Here is a 20,929-nt window from a genome sequence, read left to right as displayed (position 1 = left end):
GTGGACCCATAGGCATGCCAAAGGGATGATTTTCTGGGCCTACGGGGGTTCATTCTGGGGACTTGGGAGAAGTCACTCATCCTATAGAATATGTTAGCTCAGAGGGTTTAGAAATGATTTAGACTTTTCCATGAAAAAAAAATCAATACCTATCAAGTTTAAATCAAACAGAAATAAAAGTCTGAAATACTACAATGCCTGCTGATAAATCAAGGTGCTTAGTTATAACTAAAAAGCCATAGAAAAGTAAACATAATTTTTAACATTATATCTCTTGTTTAATTTATGGATTTGAAATGTGAAATCGTTAAATATGTTCATTTTATAACAGCTAACAAAACAAAAAAAATAATTTAAAAAAAATTGAATAGAAAAAATTAAAACAAAGTGATTCTAAAATCATAAAAAACAAAACAAAATACTTTAAAATCTGAAACATTAACATATTTTCAGAATGTAATACCTATATAAATATGTTAATGCTAAAAATTGGAGATTTCCTATAAACTCAATTTTAATATAGGAACCTTAAATGTCAGAATATGTATATTTTTTGGATATTATACAAAGGTACTGTTGAATGGACTTAGCAATATAATAATTTATGTAACTAGAGGATGTCGGTGCTTGGGTATGCTGATGATTTGGTAGATTGTGTGAGGATAAGGAAACTGTAGAATTAAATACAACCACATTAATAAACTTCAACAAGGAACTAGGTCTTAAAATAAAGACGGATAAAACAAAATATATGGTTAGCAGTAGAAACTTAAACAATTTCGGTGATATAGATATAGGAGGAAATACTTTTTAACAGGTAGATAGGTTTAAGTATTTAGGTTCTACAGTAACTAGAAAAAAAAAAAAAAATTGATGAGGAAATAAAAGTGAGGTTGAAGGTAAGAAATGCTTGTTATGTTTCAATTTCAAAACTGCTTAGCTCGCGACTTCTATCCAAAAAAAAAAAATTATAATTTACAAAACTATTATCCTTCCCACTGTTCTTTTAAGATACGAGACGTGGCCTCTTGTACTAAGGGAAGAACAGTGCCTTAATGTTTTTGAAAATTAAGTATTACGTAAAATATTAGGACCGAAAAAGGAAGTGTTAACAGGAGAATTTAGAAGGTTACACAACACTGAATTAAGGAAACTGCACTTGGTAAATATAATTCAGGTTATAGCATTGCAGCGAGTAAGATGGGCGTGTAAGGTTGTAGGGCTTAGTAACGAATGGGTCCCTAAAATTTTAGTAAACACTGAACCGATAGGTAGACCGAAATGCAGATGAGAGGATTCTGTTAAAACTGATGTAGTAAAATTGGGTTTGGAGGGGAGTAAACAGAAGGATGTATGTAGAGAGCGATTGGTGGTGTCGGCATAAAACATTCGGGTTTGTTAGGCCTTTATTATTATTATACAACTAGAGGATTCTGGGGCAGATGAATTGTTTCTTTTTTATTTAAATAGCGAAAATAGAAACTGCAAAAATTCATTCTTGAAAATAAGAAGATTTGTCACAAGCCTTGTTCGAAAAGTGCACTTAAAATCTTTACATTAATTTGAATAAGAATGAATAAATATTTAAATAAACAAAAGAGTTAATATGATACTAATGAAATCACATTGAAATCATCCAAAAACTAAAATCTAAATAACCAATATTTCTATCTACATACAGGTAGTGACTTATTTCAAATATGATTGTTCCATTTCTCTAATTTTCACATCTGAACAGATGTTTTATCAATCAATTCCATTCAAGAGCTTAAAAAGAATAAAAAAGATAATTAAGTACACTAGAATATTAAAAAATAATTAAAATTAATTTAATATAATACATACCAAAGCTCAGAGGTACAGAGTGATCTAATTCTTCAATTCACCATACTGTCTGTTCAACAACAGATTCGACTAGTTCTGGTTTTAGAAAAACAGATAAAACTTCCCTCAACTCTCTGCTAAACTCATCTTCCTTATTTGTTATTATGTTATTCAGTCTCTCAATTTCTTCACTGGTTTCACTCTTTAACTTCTATAAATTTAAACATAAAATTTGGAATATGATACAACACTGAACTAATAGCAAAAATGATTGGAATGATATTTATAACAATGCCAGGAGATATTTACTTTAAACCATTTTAATAACATATTGTACAAATACTTGTCTCCATTAAGAGTGATATACACATTCACATGTTTATAACTTACATCCATGGGAGTAAAGTAAACATTAAGATGCATGTAATTTAACTGAAGAAAGGAACCATATTTTTTAAATTTGTGATTTTACATCGGTACATTGGTTACAATACATGTTAGGAAAATAAAAATGTATTGTTTTTTTAAAATAGTACATTTAATATTCTAAAAATATCTGAACAATTAATAAATTTTAATTTAAAAACAACAATAAATATAAGAAGATGGTCAGGGTTGCGGTCAAAAAAAGAATACTTATTTTTTATTCTTATCATTGTTTATTCAAGTTTATTTTATACTGATACTATTTTATGTCTTCCTTCCTTTTATTTATATGTATTATTTCTTATCACTTTGTAGTAATAATCTCAGTTTTCTTCTTTTTTTTGTATCTTTTTAGCCCTGATGAAGCCCTACAAAGTGGGGTGAAACGTTGGACATTAAAATAGTTTTAAACTATTTGTTCTTCTTTTTTTTACCCCTTGCAACCCTGACCACCTTCTTATATTTAAATCTTTACGGTCAACTATATATACATATATAAAAACAACAATGCTCGTTGGTCTATAATTTAGAGCAGAAAGTGAATTATATAATGCAGAAGAGGAGGACACAGGGACACAGAGTGTCTCTAAAGTGTTCAAGAGAATAAATATATGTATTAAGAACATAGAATTTTGTTCTAAAGTTTTTTTACCTTAATACAATTACTAATTTGCTCCTGTGAGAACTCTCTCATTAGATATATTTTATATGTCTCATTAATTCATTCAAAATATAAGTAGCATCATGCTCATGCTAGTAAACAATATATTCTTATCAATAAGGTCTATTCAACACACACAAATGGTCAAGCTACATACTTTATAGTGATTATCTTTAACTAGCACTGTGCATACTAATTATACTACCCCAATGGAAAATATCACCTTAGTTTTACAGTTAAGATTCAGCTATCCGTAAACTTATATTAACCCTGAATTGAAATTGCTGAGACCTCGTAGCTATGCCGTATATGAACGAAAGTTTTAGGCAGGTTACAAATTGTTGGTGGGAACTTGGAAATCAGTTGAGCTGTTCGCATAAAAAAAAAAGTAACAGACTGAAAATATTTAGAATAGTAGTTATTCACCACTTTATGATCTTGCATTATCACTGTATAATTTGCAATAAAACCTATGAACTAGTCAAGGCTTTAGCTCAAAATATTTGTATACTCCTATACGCAGACAGATAGACTAGTAACACTCCAGTATTGGTAATGGAAGGACCTATGCTGATCCTCTCTCTCAGATGATCCTCACAGATTTTGACTCCTATGGTAGCTGAGGCTATGGGTGACTTCAAAGGAGCGATCTATGACCAGAAGGAAAAAGAATAGAAGTCCCCAATCCTGAAAAGAGTATGAGGAATAATCAAGAACCTGGGAGGGTAGGTCAACAAAGAAGCTGCCTTCTTTTAGAACATACTGCCGTATCTCAAGCTAAAGATAGAGGAAAGGAGACAAAGGACCTCAAAGAAGAATAGGGAACGAAGATGAGGAAGGCTACACCATCAGCATCAAACTAATAGAAGGAGAAAAGTAAATATGAGGGCGCAGTACCAGCCCTGATGCCTCAAAGCTCAAGATACCAATCTGTAGTGGAAGGAACGTTAAATTTGCCACCTCTACAAACGGAGAGGAAGAGGAAAGCGAAGGCTGAAAAAAGGGAATCAATTGTAAAGATTGCTGAAGCAGAGTTTATTTAATTTAGTTTGTGTCCGCAAATAAACCAGGGATTGTTCTCAATAACTTGCAATATCAGCTCAATAAAATTGAAATCACAGTATTTTTATCTAGTATTTATTTTTAATATCTTATTTTTATTTTTTTGTAAATAAATGTTTGTCTAACGATTCCAACTTGTACATTTAATACAATATTGAAAATTTGTAACTAGTATTTATTGTGTATGACTTATAAAAATTGTGACAAATTAATAATATTTTTAATCAATCTAATCTTATCAAAAACTAGTCCTAAATATTCATCATATTTTTTATTAAACACAAAATGGAATAAGTTGGCCGCTGTGATAACTTACCTCAAAAGAACACTGCAGATCATCATACTTATTTTTTAGCAAATCTAATCTGAGCCTTTTCCTTATTCCCTTAAGACGTTCATTTATTGCTTCATTCAGACTGACTTCATTGGTATCATCATCTTCAGAACTACTGATAGTAACTACATCAGAACTAAAGTCCAAACGATGGTTAGTAAGTTCCTGATAACATATTTTATAGTCAATAACCATTTATATAAAAACAGATATGGGAAATTCCTTGTGAAATATGTAGCGCTAAACACAAAATGAGGGTTAACCACAATATATGTTTCAAATGAAAGCTTCAGATATCTATTTTCTAAATATCTGTCATGGTCACTCAAGGATGCAACTTTTTTTTTTTTTTTCATTTTTTACTAACACTAATAAATAATTAAGAGTAAGATTTTGAAAATCCAATGTTGCACCAAATTTCTTCAGTAACAAATGGCTTAAAAATCTGCGTTCTGATTAGACAAGATCAGAGCCAGATAAACTGAAGTGGCTTCACAAAACCTCACCCTTTAATGGGCTTTAATAGAATTATTTTCATTTCAACATAATATATGTCAAATTTATATATTATAGCAATCTTTTAGTTCCAGAATAAAACTCGTTTGTTCATTTCATTATCTGGTATCCAGGGTTGAGAAAACTTCAGCTTGCAAAGAGAGGTGCTTTTTTTTGTATTGTTGAATTGAATCTAAAAAAAAAAAGGAAAAAACAAGTGAACACAGGTAATGAATTTTCTTGGAATGTTATAAAGTATTAACCAGTGCTTTTGGGTGATTATGAAAAATTCTTTCTGGAATAATTCTGCTATAGAAAACATTCAGTGTTATTGTTTTTAACTTGGATTCTCACTTCACCAGCCCTTCATTCTTCCATCTGTTTGACAAGGGGTATTTTCAATTTTTTTTTTTATTTATATTATATTAGCAATCTCTATATTATTTTAAATAAAAATCCTGGAAAATTGCTGATTGACCGTGTGTATCAATAAATGGAATTTGGTCCAGGTGTAGTCAAATAAAACTCAAATAGTAAATTGGTGTACTATTTTATTAGAGCCAACGTTTCGCCCCACATTGCAGGGCTTCATCAGGGCTAAAAAAGAAACACTAAACATAAGTACAAAAATAAGTATCCCAACTCATTTGGTATGTTGTATTTCTTAATCACTTACATTTATTGTATCCCATTATTTTTAATTTATTTCTTCTTTTTTTTTTCTACCCATATAAATTTTAATTTTTTTTTTCCTTCTTTTTCTTTATTTTGTTTTAAATATTATATTTTTGTAAATATTTCTTCTTCCCCTCTATTATGTATATTATTATTTATTCTTTACCTAATTTTAATATTTTTTACATTGTTTACTTTAAAATTATTTTTGTTACTATGTGACGTACTTAACTGCCATCCCAATACAAACAGTTCACTCTGACTTTGACTTCCGTCAAAACATTATGAATTCTGTCTCATTCATTTTCATTAGATTTTATTCTTATCCCTTTTCATCTCTTTCTTTAATATTTCTTCTCTTTAATTGTTACTATTACTGTTTTCATTTATTGTTTATAACCTTTAATTTTCTTATTAAATTTTATGTTTCATTGCATACCCCTGTTATTTTCTACTAAAAATTTTTTTTTTACTTATGTCAAGTGTTTGAATCTTTTTAAGTCCTGACAAAGCCTTGCAACATGGGATGAAACATTGGGTCTCATAAAATAGTACACCAATTTACTATCTGAGTTTTATTTGACCACACCCAGACCAAATTCCATTTATTTTTAAATAAAAATCAATTGATCTAACCAATATCATATATACAAAACAACCATATGATATTTTACCACAGACACATTTTAATCAAACTTTTTAAAGCTTTTCGACTTCAATTTATTACTAGTTAGTTTTTGTTTAATAGTGCATTTAAGTATCGATAGTGAAGTGAAAGAATATAGAGGAAGGTTACAGTGCTGTGCTTGTTGTTGTTATTCATTGTCCTAAGGTGGTGAAGTATCTTGTCTACAGTCTAATTTTGTCATCTGTTGTATTTTAAATCTTATCATTGAACTATTGTTTTATGTTGTATTTAAAAATTATATTTTGTTACAATACAAGCGATTGATTTGAACTTTTATGCACTTTATTTACTAACTTTTGGAGGTATCTATAAATTGGGTAAATTTATATGCTTCCCGACAACATTCAAATATAAATACACAATTGAAAAGGTAAGCAGTAGGACAAGCTACATGTAATTTTACAAGAGATTAAAAAGTGAATTTGTCTTTGAAGGCAATTTTTAAAAATTCCTTTCTGCATAGTGCCTTTCATATTTTTCTAAAATTTGAAATTGAGGTAGTTTTAAGAAGTTGAAAAATTCACCCCCAGCCTTCATAGAAGGAATATAAAATCACTTAATACAACTAGCTCCTTCCTTATAGCTCTTCAATTATGGAGAAAATTTTAGGTTTTCAATCAGAGAAGATTAGTTTTTTAAGTGTTTGCATAAATATTGAGAGTATAGTAATCACTAGAATCATTAATTCACTATGGATGTAAATCAGAGTTCCATTCAAGTATGGTGGGTGGTTTGATTTATCAATTCCTCCAGTGACTGAACAAGTAAAAATGTCTTCTAAGGGTGAATGGCAAAACTGTTAACTTGGCATCATTTAGTTTGGTATAGTGTATATAATACAACAGTATCTAGGTAGAGTTTAGAAGACAGTATATGCCAATATATGCCATGTGGACATCTATACCTCCCTATAGGTTTCATCCATAGTTTGGAATGCCCAATTAAGATTTGAGCTTTGTTTCGTTCAACATAACATTGACATGTCTGGAAGGTAAAGGACTCTAGTCATATTATTATGAGAGATACGAACAAAGGCACCTAAATTAATAAAGGTGTCTATCATAATCTCTTTATAGTTACAGTGTCTATCATAATCTCGTTTTCTCAATCCTGAATATCATATGATTAAATGATAAAACAATTGTTATTCTGGAATCAAGTCCCCTAAGAACTAAAACAATATTCATAAAATGATTGCTTGTGGTCAACTATGAAGTTAAAAATATCAGATTGTCAAGACATATACATTTTATGTTTGATTAGAAGACTCGGATTTAAGAAAGTTAAGAAATAGCTGTTTGAAGAAATATTAGTATATGTGTTCATTACATAAGAACATATTTGTAAATGAAGAAGATAAATTATAGATTTATATAAATTTATTATATATGAGTTATTTTCTCATCCCTTTAAAAAAAAAAAATGAACTATAATTATTATGTACATGGACATAGTAATGATAAAACATTGAAATTTTGTGTATAATCAACATTATTTATAAAAGAACATTTATGCTGTATATAAGAGGTTCAACATAATTGAGTTTCCTATAATAGCAATATCTTTCAAAAAGAGAATGTAAGGCAGTTCTGAAAAGGATTTCAAAACAACATTTGATAGTTAATAGTTTTACCTCCTTTTGGCTTGTGCAAGGAGGAGCAGTAAAACTTGAGTCTTCCTCTTCTTCTTCTTGAGGTGGTTCCATTAACTCATCCTGTTCAACATTCAACAAAATTTATATTTTATATTTTGTTACTATATCCTGAAATATATCAATGTTGAAAAAATACTCAAAAACAACATTTAATGGTTGATTGTTTTACCTTATTTCGAATAGAGCTCGGCTCATATTGACTAGAGCTATGAAGCTTAGTAAGATCTAAATCATTTTCTTCTTCTTCATGAGATGATTCCATTTGTTCATCCTATATAACATTTTTAAAAAATCCACATTTAGTTAAATAAATATTATATTCTGTAACATATAAGTTGCTAGGAGATTAATCAGAAAGAAGAAAATGTATAGACATTATTTTTCTTTAAGGAAACATTTTGGACTCGTTGCTTGACACCACAAAATTCATGCTTCATTAGTCTGATCCTATTTGTTTTGGTAATTAAAAAAAATTTTTTTGCAAACATTTGTATTGTATTCAGTTTCCAAATTCCAGCCATTTTTATTTTAGACTGCACACCTTTTTCTTTTTTTTAGATTGGCATAGCATACGTGTGCAGTTTTTTTTTAAGTTGTTCAACACAGGATTGTCCTAAGCTTTTCAAATAAAATAAACTGTCATCATGTTCAGTACATTTTGGCCAACAAATTGAAGAGCTTTTTACCATATACATATGCTTCTGTTAATATAACTTATATTTATAGGGAATTTGTCAAGGATAAAGATCTCTTGTTATTACAAGAAATGACCGCTAAACCGTGGTACAGTAAGGTCTTCATTAAAACGGACTCTCCTTAAAGTTATCTAAAAATCAGCTTCCCCATGGCTTACTCTCCCGTAAATATACAATTTCAATTATTTGAATATTTAATTATTGATTCAATGCTAAATTGTCATAGAATCAATAATTAAAATACTAAGAATGATTTTAGGAAGACATCCTGTCAACTGAATGGCTCATATATTCAATAAGTAAAATAAAAAAATTAATTATTTAATAACAGATAACAGTTAAGCAGAAAAAATTAATGAGATAGGTGAAACTGGCTGACAAAATGCGTGCATATCCAAAAGTCAAATTCATACCTTTGGCATTTTTGCTATTCTCGATAACCATCAACAACTATTATGTTAAATATTATTTCTATAAACTTAGGCTTTCTAACGCTATATTTATATATATAGCAATAATAGTAATATTATTATTACTACTCTTATTTCCGGAAATGTGTTTTCAGCCTGGAAAAAATATTTCACCTCTTATCTCCTTAAGTTTATCATGAAATCCTTTCATAGTTTATATCTATCCATGAGGGTTACAAATAAAAATATGAGATGGTTAATTATGAAACAAAGCTAAAGGTACATTGGAGAAAGCCGTTTTAAAAATTCTGTATTTAATCCCTATCAAACTATTTCAATGAGGATAAAATCTAGCTTATATTATTGACATTTAATTGTACTTTAATTAACTGAGTTTAATCAACGACTCACAAAGAGCAAAGTGAGGAACGCACAGTCCTCACGCTTCAACAGCTGCATGCTTACTGAATGTGGGAACGTTCGAACACCCAGATGATGGCTTTACCCCCACCTATCGCCAGGAAAGGCCAAAAATCTGTTGCTTTCTGGACAGCCCTCGTAGAACTTTTCATTGACGAGTCAGGTTGATCATATACACACTAACTGTTTCACGATACTTGGTTATTTGGACTCAGGAGACTTCAAAACAATACTTTCCCTTACTATATATTTCATATATAGATAAGTGAAAGTAAAAACATTGAACAAGTAATAGAAGAATCTAAGTAAAGATAAAACTAAAATAACAATAAGAAACTTTATTTGGTAAAATATTCAAATTTTATTATATGAGGCATTGTGACAAAAGATTCAAATTAAGTCTTACCTGGGTAATTTTATCTTCCAATTTTGAACTGCTAAGACGAACCTCAGGTAACTTGAGAGAGGGAATTGCACCAGGCTTAAGCCTATTAGCTCTTCTCTCCAAAGGATCAAGACAATTTTTGACATAATCTTCAGGTTTAAAATGAGCAGAGCAAACAAATGAACTCTTCGCACTGAATTTATCAGTTCTGTTACACAATTCAACCCATATTGCTCTAGTCTTCTCATCTTTTGGAAATTTGTGGAATGTGATACACCGTGGTTCAGAGAGTGTATTACTCTTATATAAAAAATTATTACAATTGGCAACTGAACACCTCCTTCTTTTTACTCTAGCACCTGAAAAATAAAACAAATAATTTGAATTTATATAAAAATTATTAAAAATGATTACACATAATTAGCAATTATAGCACGATTAAATAGTTGTATCGAGCTCTTCCATTTTTCACCTCTCTTAACAATAAAAATAAGCGCACCCTCAAATGATTAAAATAAGGTAATTTTAAATATATCTACCTAACTCTGTTTGTCTAAATATAGATGAAAGAAAATTTTCATTTCAAAAAAGCAATTCATTAGAGACCGGATAAGCAACAAATAAAGGACTCTTCAATATTGTGTTAGAATAGGGTGGCACCCTAGATAACCACCCTCCCCCTCCCTCTATGTCAAAAATGACCCAGAAGAGGGTCATAAAAAAAAAAATTATTTCTCATACCAAAAGACTTTTTTACTCTTAGTAAGCAGAATTTTGATAAGAATGTAAATATGAGTATTGTATGAATAAGCAAATCATTACATATTTAATATAATGATACCCATCTGATTCACCATAATAGTATAAACAGAATTTATTTAATGAGTGCATTTCCCTCAATTCAACGTTGTGTAGTCTTCTGAAATCTCAGGTTAACTCATAATTTTTTGTATTTTAAACCCTTTTCGTTATGCATCACATTTATAATAACGTATTCCAATGCTAAATTAAATAAGATAGGTGATTGAGAATCACCTTCTTTTAAACCTGATGACACCTCAAAGTTTTCAGAATAATGATTACCAATTCGAACTTTATTAAATGTTCCGTTCATGCACATCAGTACTAGATTTATGAACTTCTTTGGTATTCCTTGTACAATAAAGATCAAGATATGATCAATAAGATCATAAGCCTTTTTGAAATCTGTGTGAAGCTGATGAATTACCCCGTTGTATTCCGATTTCTGTAGTATTAGAGGCAATGAAAATATCTGATCAATAGGTAAAAGATTTCGCCTAAAACCAAATTTGTAATCTCCAATAATTTCTTCAGCATATTATATGATTAGACAAGTAACATAAATATTTTATAACATATAGGAATGAATGAAATTCCTCAATAGTTATTACAATCCATCCTCTACCCCTTTTAATAAATTAGAATAACTAGTGATTCCCTCCATTCCTCAGGCATTTTTTCAATTTCTAAGATCTTTTTAACCAAAAGGTGCATTTTAGACATGCCAACTTCACCACATGCCACCTTGATTAGTTCACTAGGAACACTGTCATTTTCACTGCTTTATAAGATTTTAATTTTCCAATGACTATTTCAAATTCCTTCTGAATCAGTTCTTCTATCAACGGTTCAGCACTCTAGTATACAGCAGGGGGAGATTGATAATTATTCCATGTATTTAATATATTGTCGAAGTTTTTCTTAAACATATACAACGTGTTTACCAGGTTAGCTAGAATATTTTTTTTATCTCTAATTTCTGTCATTACGAAGCACCAAAATATACAAGATTGATTAGTACCTTTGTACATTTCTTGTACATTATTTTCTATTTCTATTATTGTCTTCTTAAAATATTATGTTTTTTAATTCCTGAGGAATTTAGATTCTTTAAGGCCTAGAAGTAAGGAACATTGTTTTCGCTAGGATTATTGAATTTTTTGAATTTGCAACTCTTCTTTGTTCCACATTTTAAGTGTCTAACCAGTGTTAGTTCTTTTTACTTTAAATTTTTCCAAAATACAAAGTACCAACTTTAACCAAATTTAATATTATTTCTGATTCCTACCCATAACTTCTCAACCCTCAACTAATGGTTCTAAGGCTTCAAATCTATTTTTGATTTCGAGCACAAAATGATTTCTAATTGACAGGATTTTTAATTCCTCCAGATTAAAATTTTCAGAACAGAAACAATTTTCATTTCTCTTCTTTAAATTAAGTTTTTGTAGAATTTTTGCAGTTCATGATCTGACCCACATTCTGCCCCATGATAAGATTTTGCATTAATTATACTATTGAGCCACCTATGTTGTAACAAGACATGATCACTATGATTTCAGGTTTGCAAATCCGGTGATGTCCTGTATATTTACGAACATCTTTATGTTTATTTAACTTTAATACTTTTGATTATTGAGTTTATTTATTTTTTTTTTTCGAGATGACAAAGTTTATTAGTTGTATTTCATTATCGTTACTAAATTCATGCAAACTTTCTTTATTAATCGTTGGATAATATACTTCTTTTCCAACCTTTTCGTTTGCATCTCCTAATATTATTTTCAGGCAGTTTCGTAATAATATATAGTACACCCCCTCTAATTGATCATAGAAATTGGATTTAATCTCTTCATCGCTCTATTCAGTAGGAGATAAAATGTTTACCAGTGCAATTTTTGACCAATGTTCCTGAAATATTGCAGCTTTTATCCTTTCACTAAAAAACTTAACATCCCTCAACACAGAACCAAATCTATTCTGAATCAGAAACTCAGTGCCTAAAAACTCAATACTGCTCCCTCTAACTTGCGTTGTGGATCCTCTGAAGTAGTCGTCCTCACTCGAAGACCCATATGGGGGACAAGTTTACCTCTGGATAATGATCATTTTACCTCAGAAAAATCCTCGACTTTTTGGGGTATTTTTAACCTTGGGGCCGCTTTCATTGTTGGTCCCAAGATTAGTCGTACTTTAATAGAGTTAATAGAACTTTTCTTTCTTGAAATCATATTCCTATAGTCAATATCCTCATTAAAGACACTGTCATAGATATCATAGTCATAGATATCGCTAATGATGATGTATTGATTATAAAGGCAAATATTTCCAGATCTGTGGTTTACAGAGCCTCACTAATTTATTTATATTAAAAATATTGCAACAACGTTTACGACTGATGGCCAAAGCAATTTGTTACTTTTTGGTAGCAATAATTGATTATAAAAAATTCCACTTTCATGTTTATAGAATAGGTGTAGTGATTGGTTATAACGATAATCGGCTATAATTATCGAATATACCTGGTCCCTTAGAGGTTGCTATAAATGATATCCAGTATATTTTTAACACCTTGTCATAATAAATAAACAAAATTTTATGAAAAAAAATACTAACAACAGAAACAACATAGGGGACATAGAAAATCAGGAGTGCCCAATATTAATACTAGAATTAGAAACAAATCAACAGTTATGTTTAGTTACCTCCTTTTCCTCCACCAGTTTCATCTAATAAATTTGGCTGAGTACTTTCTGATAACCAAATATAACAGCCTTTAACTTCTGAAACTAAAAAAAAAAAAATATATATAATTAAAAAGGTAGCACCATCCCAACATTGAAATATTTATACTATTATTAGTTCGATCATACAGACAATATTAATATGCTAAAAATGTGTACAAATCATTTTATTATAAGCAAAAACAACTTTAGCTGTACAAAAAATATCTGAGCTTCGATAATCAACTTCAAAAAAACCTATAACCAAAATTAATAAATATAGAGATATGAAAATAAACTAAATAAATACATACACAAATTGGAAATTATTTAAAATAGAAGTAATATAAAGAAAGTTAGTAATACAAATAACAGTAATTAGACGGGGTGTACATTACTAAATAAAATGGGTGAGGAAGAAAGAGAGAAAAATAATAAAAGATAGTTAATATAAGAAATATACTGTCTGGAGTCAGGCTCCAACACTGAGTAAACTAGTGCATAAGGGAAGACGTGAATTGCAAAATACATTGGAGAAATCCTTTAGGGAAAATGCTTGTAGATCATGTATGAACTAATCTCTAAAGACAACTATAAACCAAACTAACTGTAATAAAAACTAAGATCTAAGCAAAACTAAATATTAACTGAAAAAATGTGAAGGTGCGAATTGTATGAAGGTGCAAAATTTTTCTAAGGGAAACTATATCAGGAAAATTAATAATAATGTACGGAGTTGTAAAAAAAAAAAGAAAGAATAAGGATAAAAAATTAAAGGTGCAGTAGTAAATTTAGTATTTGAGAATAGGTTAGGGTAAGGCTTTGTTAGTCAGATTTGACATTGACGGGCGAAGGTTCTAATTGGATATAGATGTTTTCAGAGATGAGTCTTTAGTCATAGTTTTGGACTATGGTCAGTATAGAAGTATAACATCTCAAAGACCTCTAACAATCTCAATTGTATCTAAATATCCCATTTACAAAAATCTTATTTCCGTCAATTCTATTGTTCTCCGTTATTATGGGATTCCTAAAACTAACAAACCTAATAACCCTCTCCATTCTATCACTTCCAATATCATTTTTCCCTCAGTTAAACTCAGAAAATTCTTAATTCCCTCTTTGCAAGTTCACAGTCACAATAATCTATGATGTTCACAATTCTTTTCACCTCTCCGATCTATTATTATCTTTCACTGTCCTAGACCACAACATCTCTGCCTGATCCTTTTGATGTAGAAACCTTGTTCACTAATACTCCCACAGACAAAGACCTACTAGTTTAAGCCAACTGGTTATCCATAGCACCCTACACTTCTTTCAACCATTTTCTTATCTGGAACCCCCTCAACTCAGTTGTAAATCCAGTTACCTTCCATGGTCAGTTCTTTAACCAAATGTCAGGATAGGCCATGGGAAATCCTCTGGCTCCTAATCTTTCAAGCATTGTCTTTAATGATTCGTTTGATTCCATTATCCCACTCTTTCCAGACGACATCATTATTAAAAAATATATAGATGATTTTTTCCTCATCCAAAATCCCTGATATTTTATCTGTCTTCAACTTTTACCACCCTTGCCTAAAATGTACTGTTGGACTTGAAACTAATAACTCTCTTCCTTTCCTTGACCTCCTCATCATAAGAAACACAGAAAACTCACAGGCTAGTATATCAAATCAATTTACTCAGGGAGGCTTTTAAACTACTACACCTTTATCATAAAAAAAATTAATTTAGCCAAAAACCTTATCAACCGTTGCCTCTCATTCCCATTTCCCTGAAACTGAAATACATCTAATAAAACAGATACCCTCAACCTAATAACTTTCCTTCCAATATCATTAAAAAACTAATCCATAATGATAAACATTGTCTTCTGATAGTTCTTCTACTCCTCTCTTCTTATAGCCTTCCCTTACACAGATCACCACCACATATCCCCATTCTTTCAAATAATATCCAAAAATTTTTACACTCCTCTACCCCCAACCTATGACCTGCTTTCAGATCTCAAAAAAACTCTCAACACTCTACTCCCATCCCAATGATGCTATTTCTCTCCTACACAGATCTCAGGTCATATACCGCATCGCTTGTACCAATTCCAAATGTAATTCCTCTTACTTTGGCGAAACCGGAAACCTGCTCAAAGACCGCATCACGTATCAAAAGTATTTTTCCCCTAACTCTTCAGCTTCAGAACTTTCCAAACACTTCTAATCCTTAAACCATGTTTTCAATTTTGACAATACCTCTATACTGATCACAGTCCAAAATCTAATAACTGTTATTTGTATTACTGAATATTCAAACTTAAATAACTTTATATCTACTTCTTTAATTTTGTCATTTTTCTTACATATTTAACTAATCGAATATAAGTTTTTCTTTATAATTTATTTAAATTATTTCAATATTAAATAATTTTCAATTTGTATAAGCATTTACTTATCTTATTTGCATATATTTATCTTCATTTTAATTATTTTTTTTTTTTTCATTCCTGATTTTAATATCACTATATTCCCATACAGTTTCAATATTCTTGTAATGTTAAACTATAAATCTGTACCTCGGAGGGATACAACACTATGTCCATTTTTTTCCATATTGACTTTATTACAGAGTTAAAATCAGCTTTTCTCATATTTCTTAGAGGAATAGAGCACTATGTCCAAAACCAGTTAGAACCGGATATAGCATGTTTTAAAACAACACCAAGTCCACTTACATTTAGAGGGATAGAACACCTTGGTGTTTTATCCTTCTGAATCATGTGAATTACTACTGGACATAGTGTTGTATCCCTCCGAGGTACAGAAATTTTCTTTAATACTGCTTATGTATTTATAGTATCTTTTATTTTCTTAAGTTTCTAATTATTCTGTACTTACTTATTTTAATTAATTGTGGTTGCTATCATGTTTTTTATTCTTAGCCACAGAATAAGGCCAGATTCTGGCCAAAATGGCACTAAAATATAAGTTTTTACTTATTTGTGTTCTTTACTGACTGCACCATCACCTTTTCCTCAAATATAATCCATGGTCAACAATTAACTCATCATCTGGTCACCAATCTTAATCCAAAAATAAATAAATAAAATACCAGCAGAGTGGCCCATTCCCACTCAATGAAACAAATGACCGCAAAAAGCATAAATAAATACCCCTCACACATAGCAGACCTTTCCCATAAAAACACTCTAGGATAACACAAGGTTAATTTGTAAAATGTTTATGTAGTCTTATTGAAATATATATTGTATTAGCTTCAAAAATAAATAAACAGAGAGTGAGAAAAAAAATAATGACTCATTGAAAAGATTTTGTATTTAAAAATTTATAAAAAACTAACTTTGAAGTTATTGTTAAGTTGTGCATTATACTTTTTCCACATTTTTTAAAACCATAACAAAATCTGTACATTCCTATTACATGCATCTTAAAACAGTTTTCTGTCAATATTCCTCTTTGAAATATCAGTATCTCAAATTAACCGACCAGGGTTCCAGCCCAGAGGTGGCAAGTTAATACGGGTCCCACTACACTATTTTGTAGCAAAAAAAATAATCTTTTTGGTATGTGCCAGAATTTTGCAGCTTTGATATTTTTTTGGAAGCCTACTTAATTAATAGAGTTGCCAATCTCATAAGTTATAATTATTGTTGTTAATTTTTCTTAATAAACTAAATTATTTTCTTTAGAGTTGATGAAGTGTCTGTTTCACATATAATAAAAAAATAGATGGCTCCAACAATTAAACTTGTAATACATTATATGGAGCTAATATTTTTGACTAATAATACTGTTCAGCTATACAGGAATCACTAAAGATGTATTCACATTACTTTACAGTTTGCAGAAAACTTTAATAATGGAAGCTACCCTTTTATAGCAGTTAACTATTCAATCAGGCATTTAAACATGTCAAAACAAATAATATTTTCATTGCACAATATCAATTAGGAAGCAAAGGTTCAGCAACAGGTCGAAGCATGAACTAATAAGAAAAACATTATTCTTGTCAGAACAATTTCAAATGCAGTGAAATTACAGACTGAAATAAAATTTGACACAAATATCTAAAATAGTTACTTATTTACATTGAACAACTATTTCTTATGAAAACACAAGTAATTTATAAAATATTAATCAAGAAAACCCAACTCTTAACATACAAAAAATAAATTGATGAACAAACTATATTCCTAAAAACAAATGAATAGAAACTGGTGGGTACCAATGAGACACTAACCCATAAATGAGTACAATTTCAACTAATAAGCTTACAAAAAAAAATCATATCAAATCAAATAAAAACGTTAATTGATTTGTTACATGTTCTTGAATTCACATTATTAAATTAAAACTTTATCATTAACATTATCAATGAGATTATATATCACCAAACCATAGGTAATACTAGAATTTAATTCTTAGGTAAATACTAAAATTAAATGATTTCAATGATTATCTGGGAAAACAAATTAATTCAATACCTTCTTGATCTTCTTCAACTTTAATAGTTACATTAGGTTGCACACCAACATCTAAAACAGATTAATTTAGCTGATACACAACAATAACCACATCAGAGATCATTTATTTGATTAACGTACTTAAAATGTTAAGGTTTCCAGAGCACTATCAAAATATATCTTAACTTAATTTCACAATTATTGAGAAAAATGGCTGTTACCTCCTTGGTTTATATAATATATAGAAAAGCATTCATAAATACTTTAAAACATTGTTAATATCAATTATTTTCTATTTGGTATAGATAATATAATAGTCGAAACAATTAAAAAGGAAGTTACTTCGCCAAGCTTAATACGCGAATTCAAAACAGCACAATATTTACCTGTCAGTGCCATCATTTACACAATTCTAAACTTTTAACACAGATTAAAAATGAAACTGGATATTCTATCGTCTTCCTAAAGATCAATTCATCCATAAAAAAGCAGGAAGAAATAAACATTAACAACTCGAACAATTGATGTTTGCTAAAGATTTCGTTGTACAAAGAGGTAAGGTTACACGGAGACCCTCTCTCAACAATTGGTAACCCCCTCATATGGTAGGACCCCTCATGACGTAATTTTTATTTAATACAAAGTTTGTTAATTTCAAATGAATATACTGTTTCATCAGCATGAGGAGTGCTTTTAAAATTAATAGCCAAAATGAAAAAACAATAATAAATGATATTCCTCTATTGTTTTAAAACTAGACATAAAAAAAAATAATAAGAGAGGAATAAGACTGATAAAAGATATCATTAAAAATATTTATTCACGCCCTCCAAGAAAAATTGCATGTATTGGTTTAAAACGGATTAATTGATTTAAAACTGGAAAAAGGGATAAAATAAACGAATCATAACTAAATAATCTTGAATTTGCGAAGGGCGATTTGATTCTCCCGGTAATTTGTACACGCTCTCATCTGAAAATATCTTTAAGACAGGTATGTTAAGATCAGAGGCAGTTGTTAGGAGATAGAATCTTCAATTGGAAGGGGTTTACATTAGGGAAGGTCCTTTCTTATGTAAGCTTGTTTTCGAATAGTTGCTAAGAGTATTAGAAGCAGAGCGGTATCATGCCATTGCCTATGTAGATAGATGGTTTAGCTACCATGTACTCTTTAGAAATACCCGAGCCGGAGTCAACAGAGAAGCTGAACGATCACGCCAGGAAGAAGATAAGGATGACCAGTGTTAAGATAAAAGCCATTCTCCTAGATGTTAATACTAATCGGGAACTCCCTACAAATATGAAAATGAGTTAGGGGATACGTCCAATCGAGGTGGTAACCTACCTATGCGTTGTGTAAACGCTGGGCCTGAATGTGAGGCCTGAATGTGAATATCTTGCCGGAACAGTGGCTGGCATATTCTGAGACCGAATTTATTCAGCCACTTTTTAATAAAGGGTTGTGGCTTTTATTAAAATCCGAGTAGAAAGGCTGAGCTTCGTTCAGTTTCTCCACTGCAAAATAAATTACAAACCGTCCAGATCGAATTCTAATGGGTAGCCACAATGATGTCAACCACTTGAATTTATTTCTCACAGAGGAGAATTTTTCTGTTTGTTGAGTTAGGGGAACGTTCTGTGGTTCAAAAAAATCAGTTATAGCAAGAATACGGGCTATAGTGAGAACAATCAGCTAATTAGGAGAGCGAAACACTAAGGATTATTTCAGAATCTTCATAGTTTGATTAGGGGGGGATAGGTTAACTTAAATGATAAATCAGGCATAATGTTCAACTCAATTTTTGATAATTCCCAGTTCTCCCTATCCCTATACACGTCTACAGTCCTCTCCACATGTTGCCACTTGGAGAGTTCGATGTGACTCGCAAATAACAGAGACGAATATTGAAGCTCATCCTGCTTAACAGTTCGATAAGCTTGGTGGGCCCTTTAGGAGATCCAAGCCAGGCGGAGGGAGCTCGAGTTGAGGCCAAATGACTGAGTTGTATAAATATATAGTCTCTTATTGATCCACGTAGAGCACCTGACGCACCACCATTGCATGTATTACCCGCTAATTGGAGAGAGGGTAGTTCTTTGTAAGAATCCCCTTCACGTTGGAACAAAATGAACCTTAATACTAATGATTTTACAATACTTTCAGAACCAAAGAGGTCAGAGGACAGTGCTAATCAATTACATCAATGCATCGCGACATGTGGTGTTTTGCAGCAATAATTTAAGGATAAAAATATTTAAAGACAAGATTAAGGGGCTGAGTATATTTATTATTGCGATGTATCATGTGAGTATTATTCCCGTGCAAAGACGCGCCAAAAGCAGCATCTTGTAGAACAATTTTAAAATGTTGCCTTAACGGCATCTCTGTTCTAGTGATTTCACAGCAACGAAACTGACCCTTAAGGAAGGTAACCAAAAAGATCTGTTGATTTATTGATTGAATTGTAAATAGTTTAATGTTCTAATGTATAAACCATGTTAATATTATGATAATTGTGAACATATCATTTAAATTAAAAAAAGTAAACAAAAGAATATACTGATTTACAGTAAATTAAGTTCTTACAGGTCGCGCATCCCACCGGTCTTTGCATTCTTAACAGATTGATTTGCTCGAGAAATAGCAAGTAGACACATTTAGATCAGTATATTGTTCCCCTATTTTGTGACGGATCTGATAATGTTTATTTCACGCTAATTCCTACTGGCAATCTCCTTTATCCGAAGAACTTAAAACCCCCTTCGCAACTGCAGGTTCGTTCCTTTCAGAGCGAAGTTTCCTTCCTGCTAAAACCTAAAAAAGATTTTATTATTATCGGAATAAAGTAAGATTTTACCCTAAAATAGAAAGGCATACCGATACTAAAACACACTTGTTAGTATTAAGGGATCGTTCGGCACATACCGTTACAGTTGTAGGGTGGCGGAAGAGCGTTATGTATCTATAATGGAAAGTGTCGAATGACAGCCCCAATACTAATTGACCTGAGATCGGAATTAGAACATACGAAAAATCCAAGGCTTAAAACCTAAAATGGATCATTGATTCTAGACAACAGCAGTAAGATCTATTTTTCTATATATTGTTATATTATATATTATGCGGTATAACGCAAACAAGGCAATCAAAATATTTTGAGGAGAGTGCATTTCTTACTTAACCTGGTCTGTA

The 20,929-nt window shown here is 30.6% G+C and overlaps 2 protein-coding genes across 2 annotated transcripts in view; one reads left to right on the top strand and one right to left on the bottom strand.

Annotated features, from left to right (window-relative positions):
• Positions 1–497: 497 nt before the first annotated feature.
• Positions 498–18,278, bottom strand: LOC106690141 (uncharacterized). The gene is made up of 9 exons (XM_014435468.3): positions 18,123–18,278; positions 17,758–17,808; positions 13,236–13,319; positions 9,751–10,088; positions 7,989–8,090; positions 7,799–7,879; positions 4,290–4,472; positions 1,846–2,035; positions 498–1,767 (listed from the first exon to the last, which is right to left on the bottom strand). Exons 1-8 carry the CDS (start codon positions 18,136–18,138, stop codon positions 1,883–1,885), a joined length of 1,008 nt encoding a protein of 335 aa, XP_014290954.1. The 5' UTR covers positions 18,139–18,278; the 3' UTR covers positions 498–1,767; positions 1,846–1,882.
• A 1,868-nt stretch (positions 18,279–20,146) lies between these two features.
• LOC106690322 (streptococcal hemagglutinin) overlaps positions 20,147–20,929 on the top strand; it is an 11,320-nt gene continuing 10,537 nt past the window's right edge. Inside the window, exon 1 of the mRNA XM_067045147.1 lies at positions 20,147–20,165. The gene's annotated coding sequence lies outside the window, so the exon portion shown is untranslated. The remainder of the gene's footprint in view (positions 20,166–20,929) is intronic.

Source organism: Halyomorpha halys, unplaced genomic scaffold, assembly GCF_000696795.3.
Source record: "Halyomorpha halys isolate HHAL.00 unplaced genomic scaffold, Hhal_1.1 Scaffold50.1, whole genome shotgun sequence".
NCBI classification, from domain to species: domain Eukaryota; kingdom Metazoa; phylum Arthropoda; class Insecta; order Hemiptera; family Pentatomidae; genus Halyomorpha; species Halyomorpha halys.
The sequence above is the reverse complement of the archived record's forward strand: the minus strand, read 5'-3'. Positions and strand labels throughout refer to the sequence as shown.

What these genes read in the sequence shown, in the direction of transcription:
- LOC106690141 (XM_014435468.3), bottom strand. An exon ending in AACTGGTGGAGGAAAAGGAG is followed by an intron (nt 10,089 to 13,235) that starts GTAACTAAACAT and finishes TTTATTTTTCAG; the next exon opens with GTGCTAGAGTAAAAAGAAGG. An exon ending in TGGAAGATAAAATTACCCAG is followed by an intron (nt 8,091 to 9,750) that starts GTAAGACTTAAT and finishes AATGTTATATAG; the next exon opens with GATGAACAAATGGAATCATC.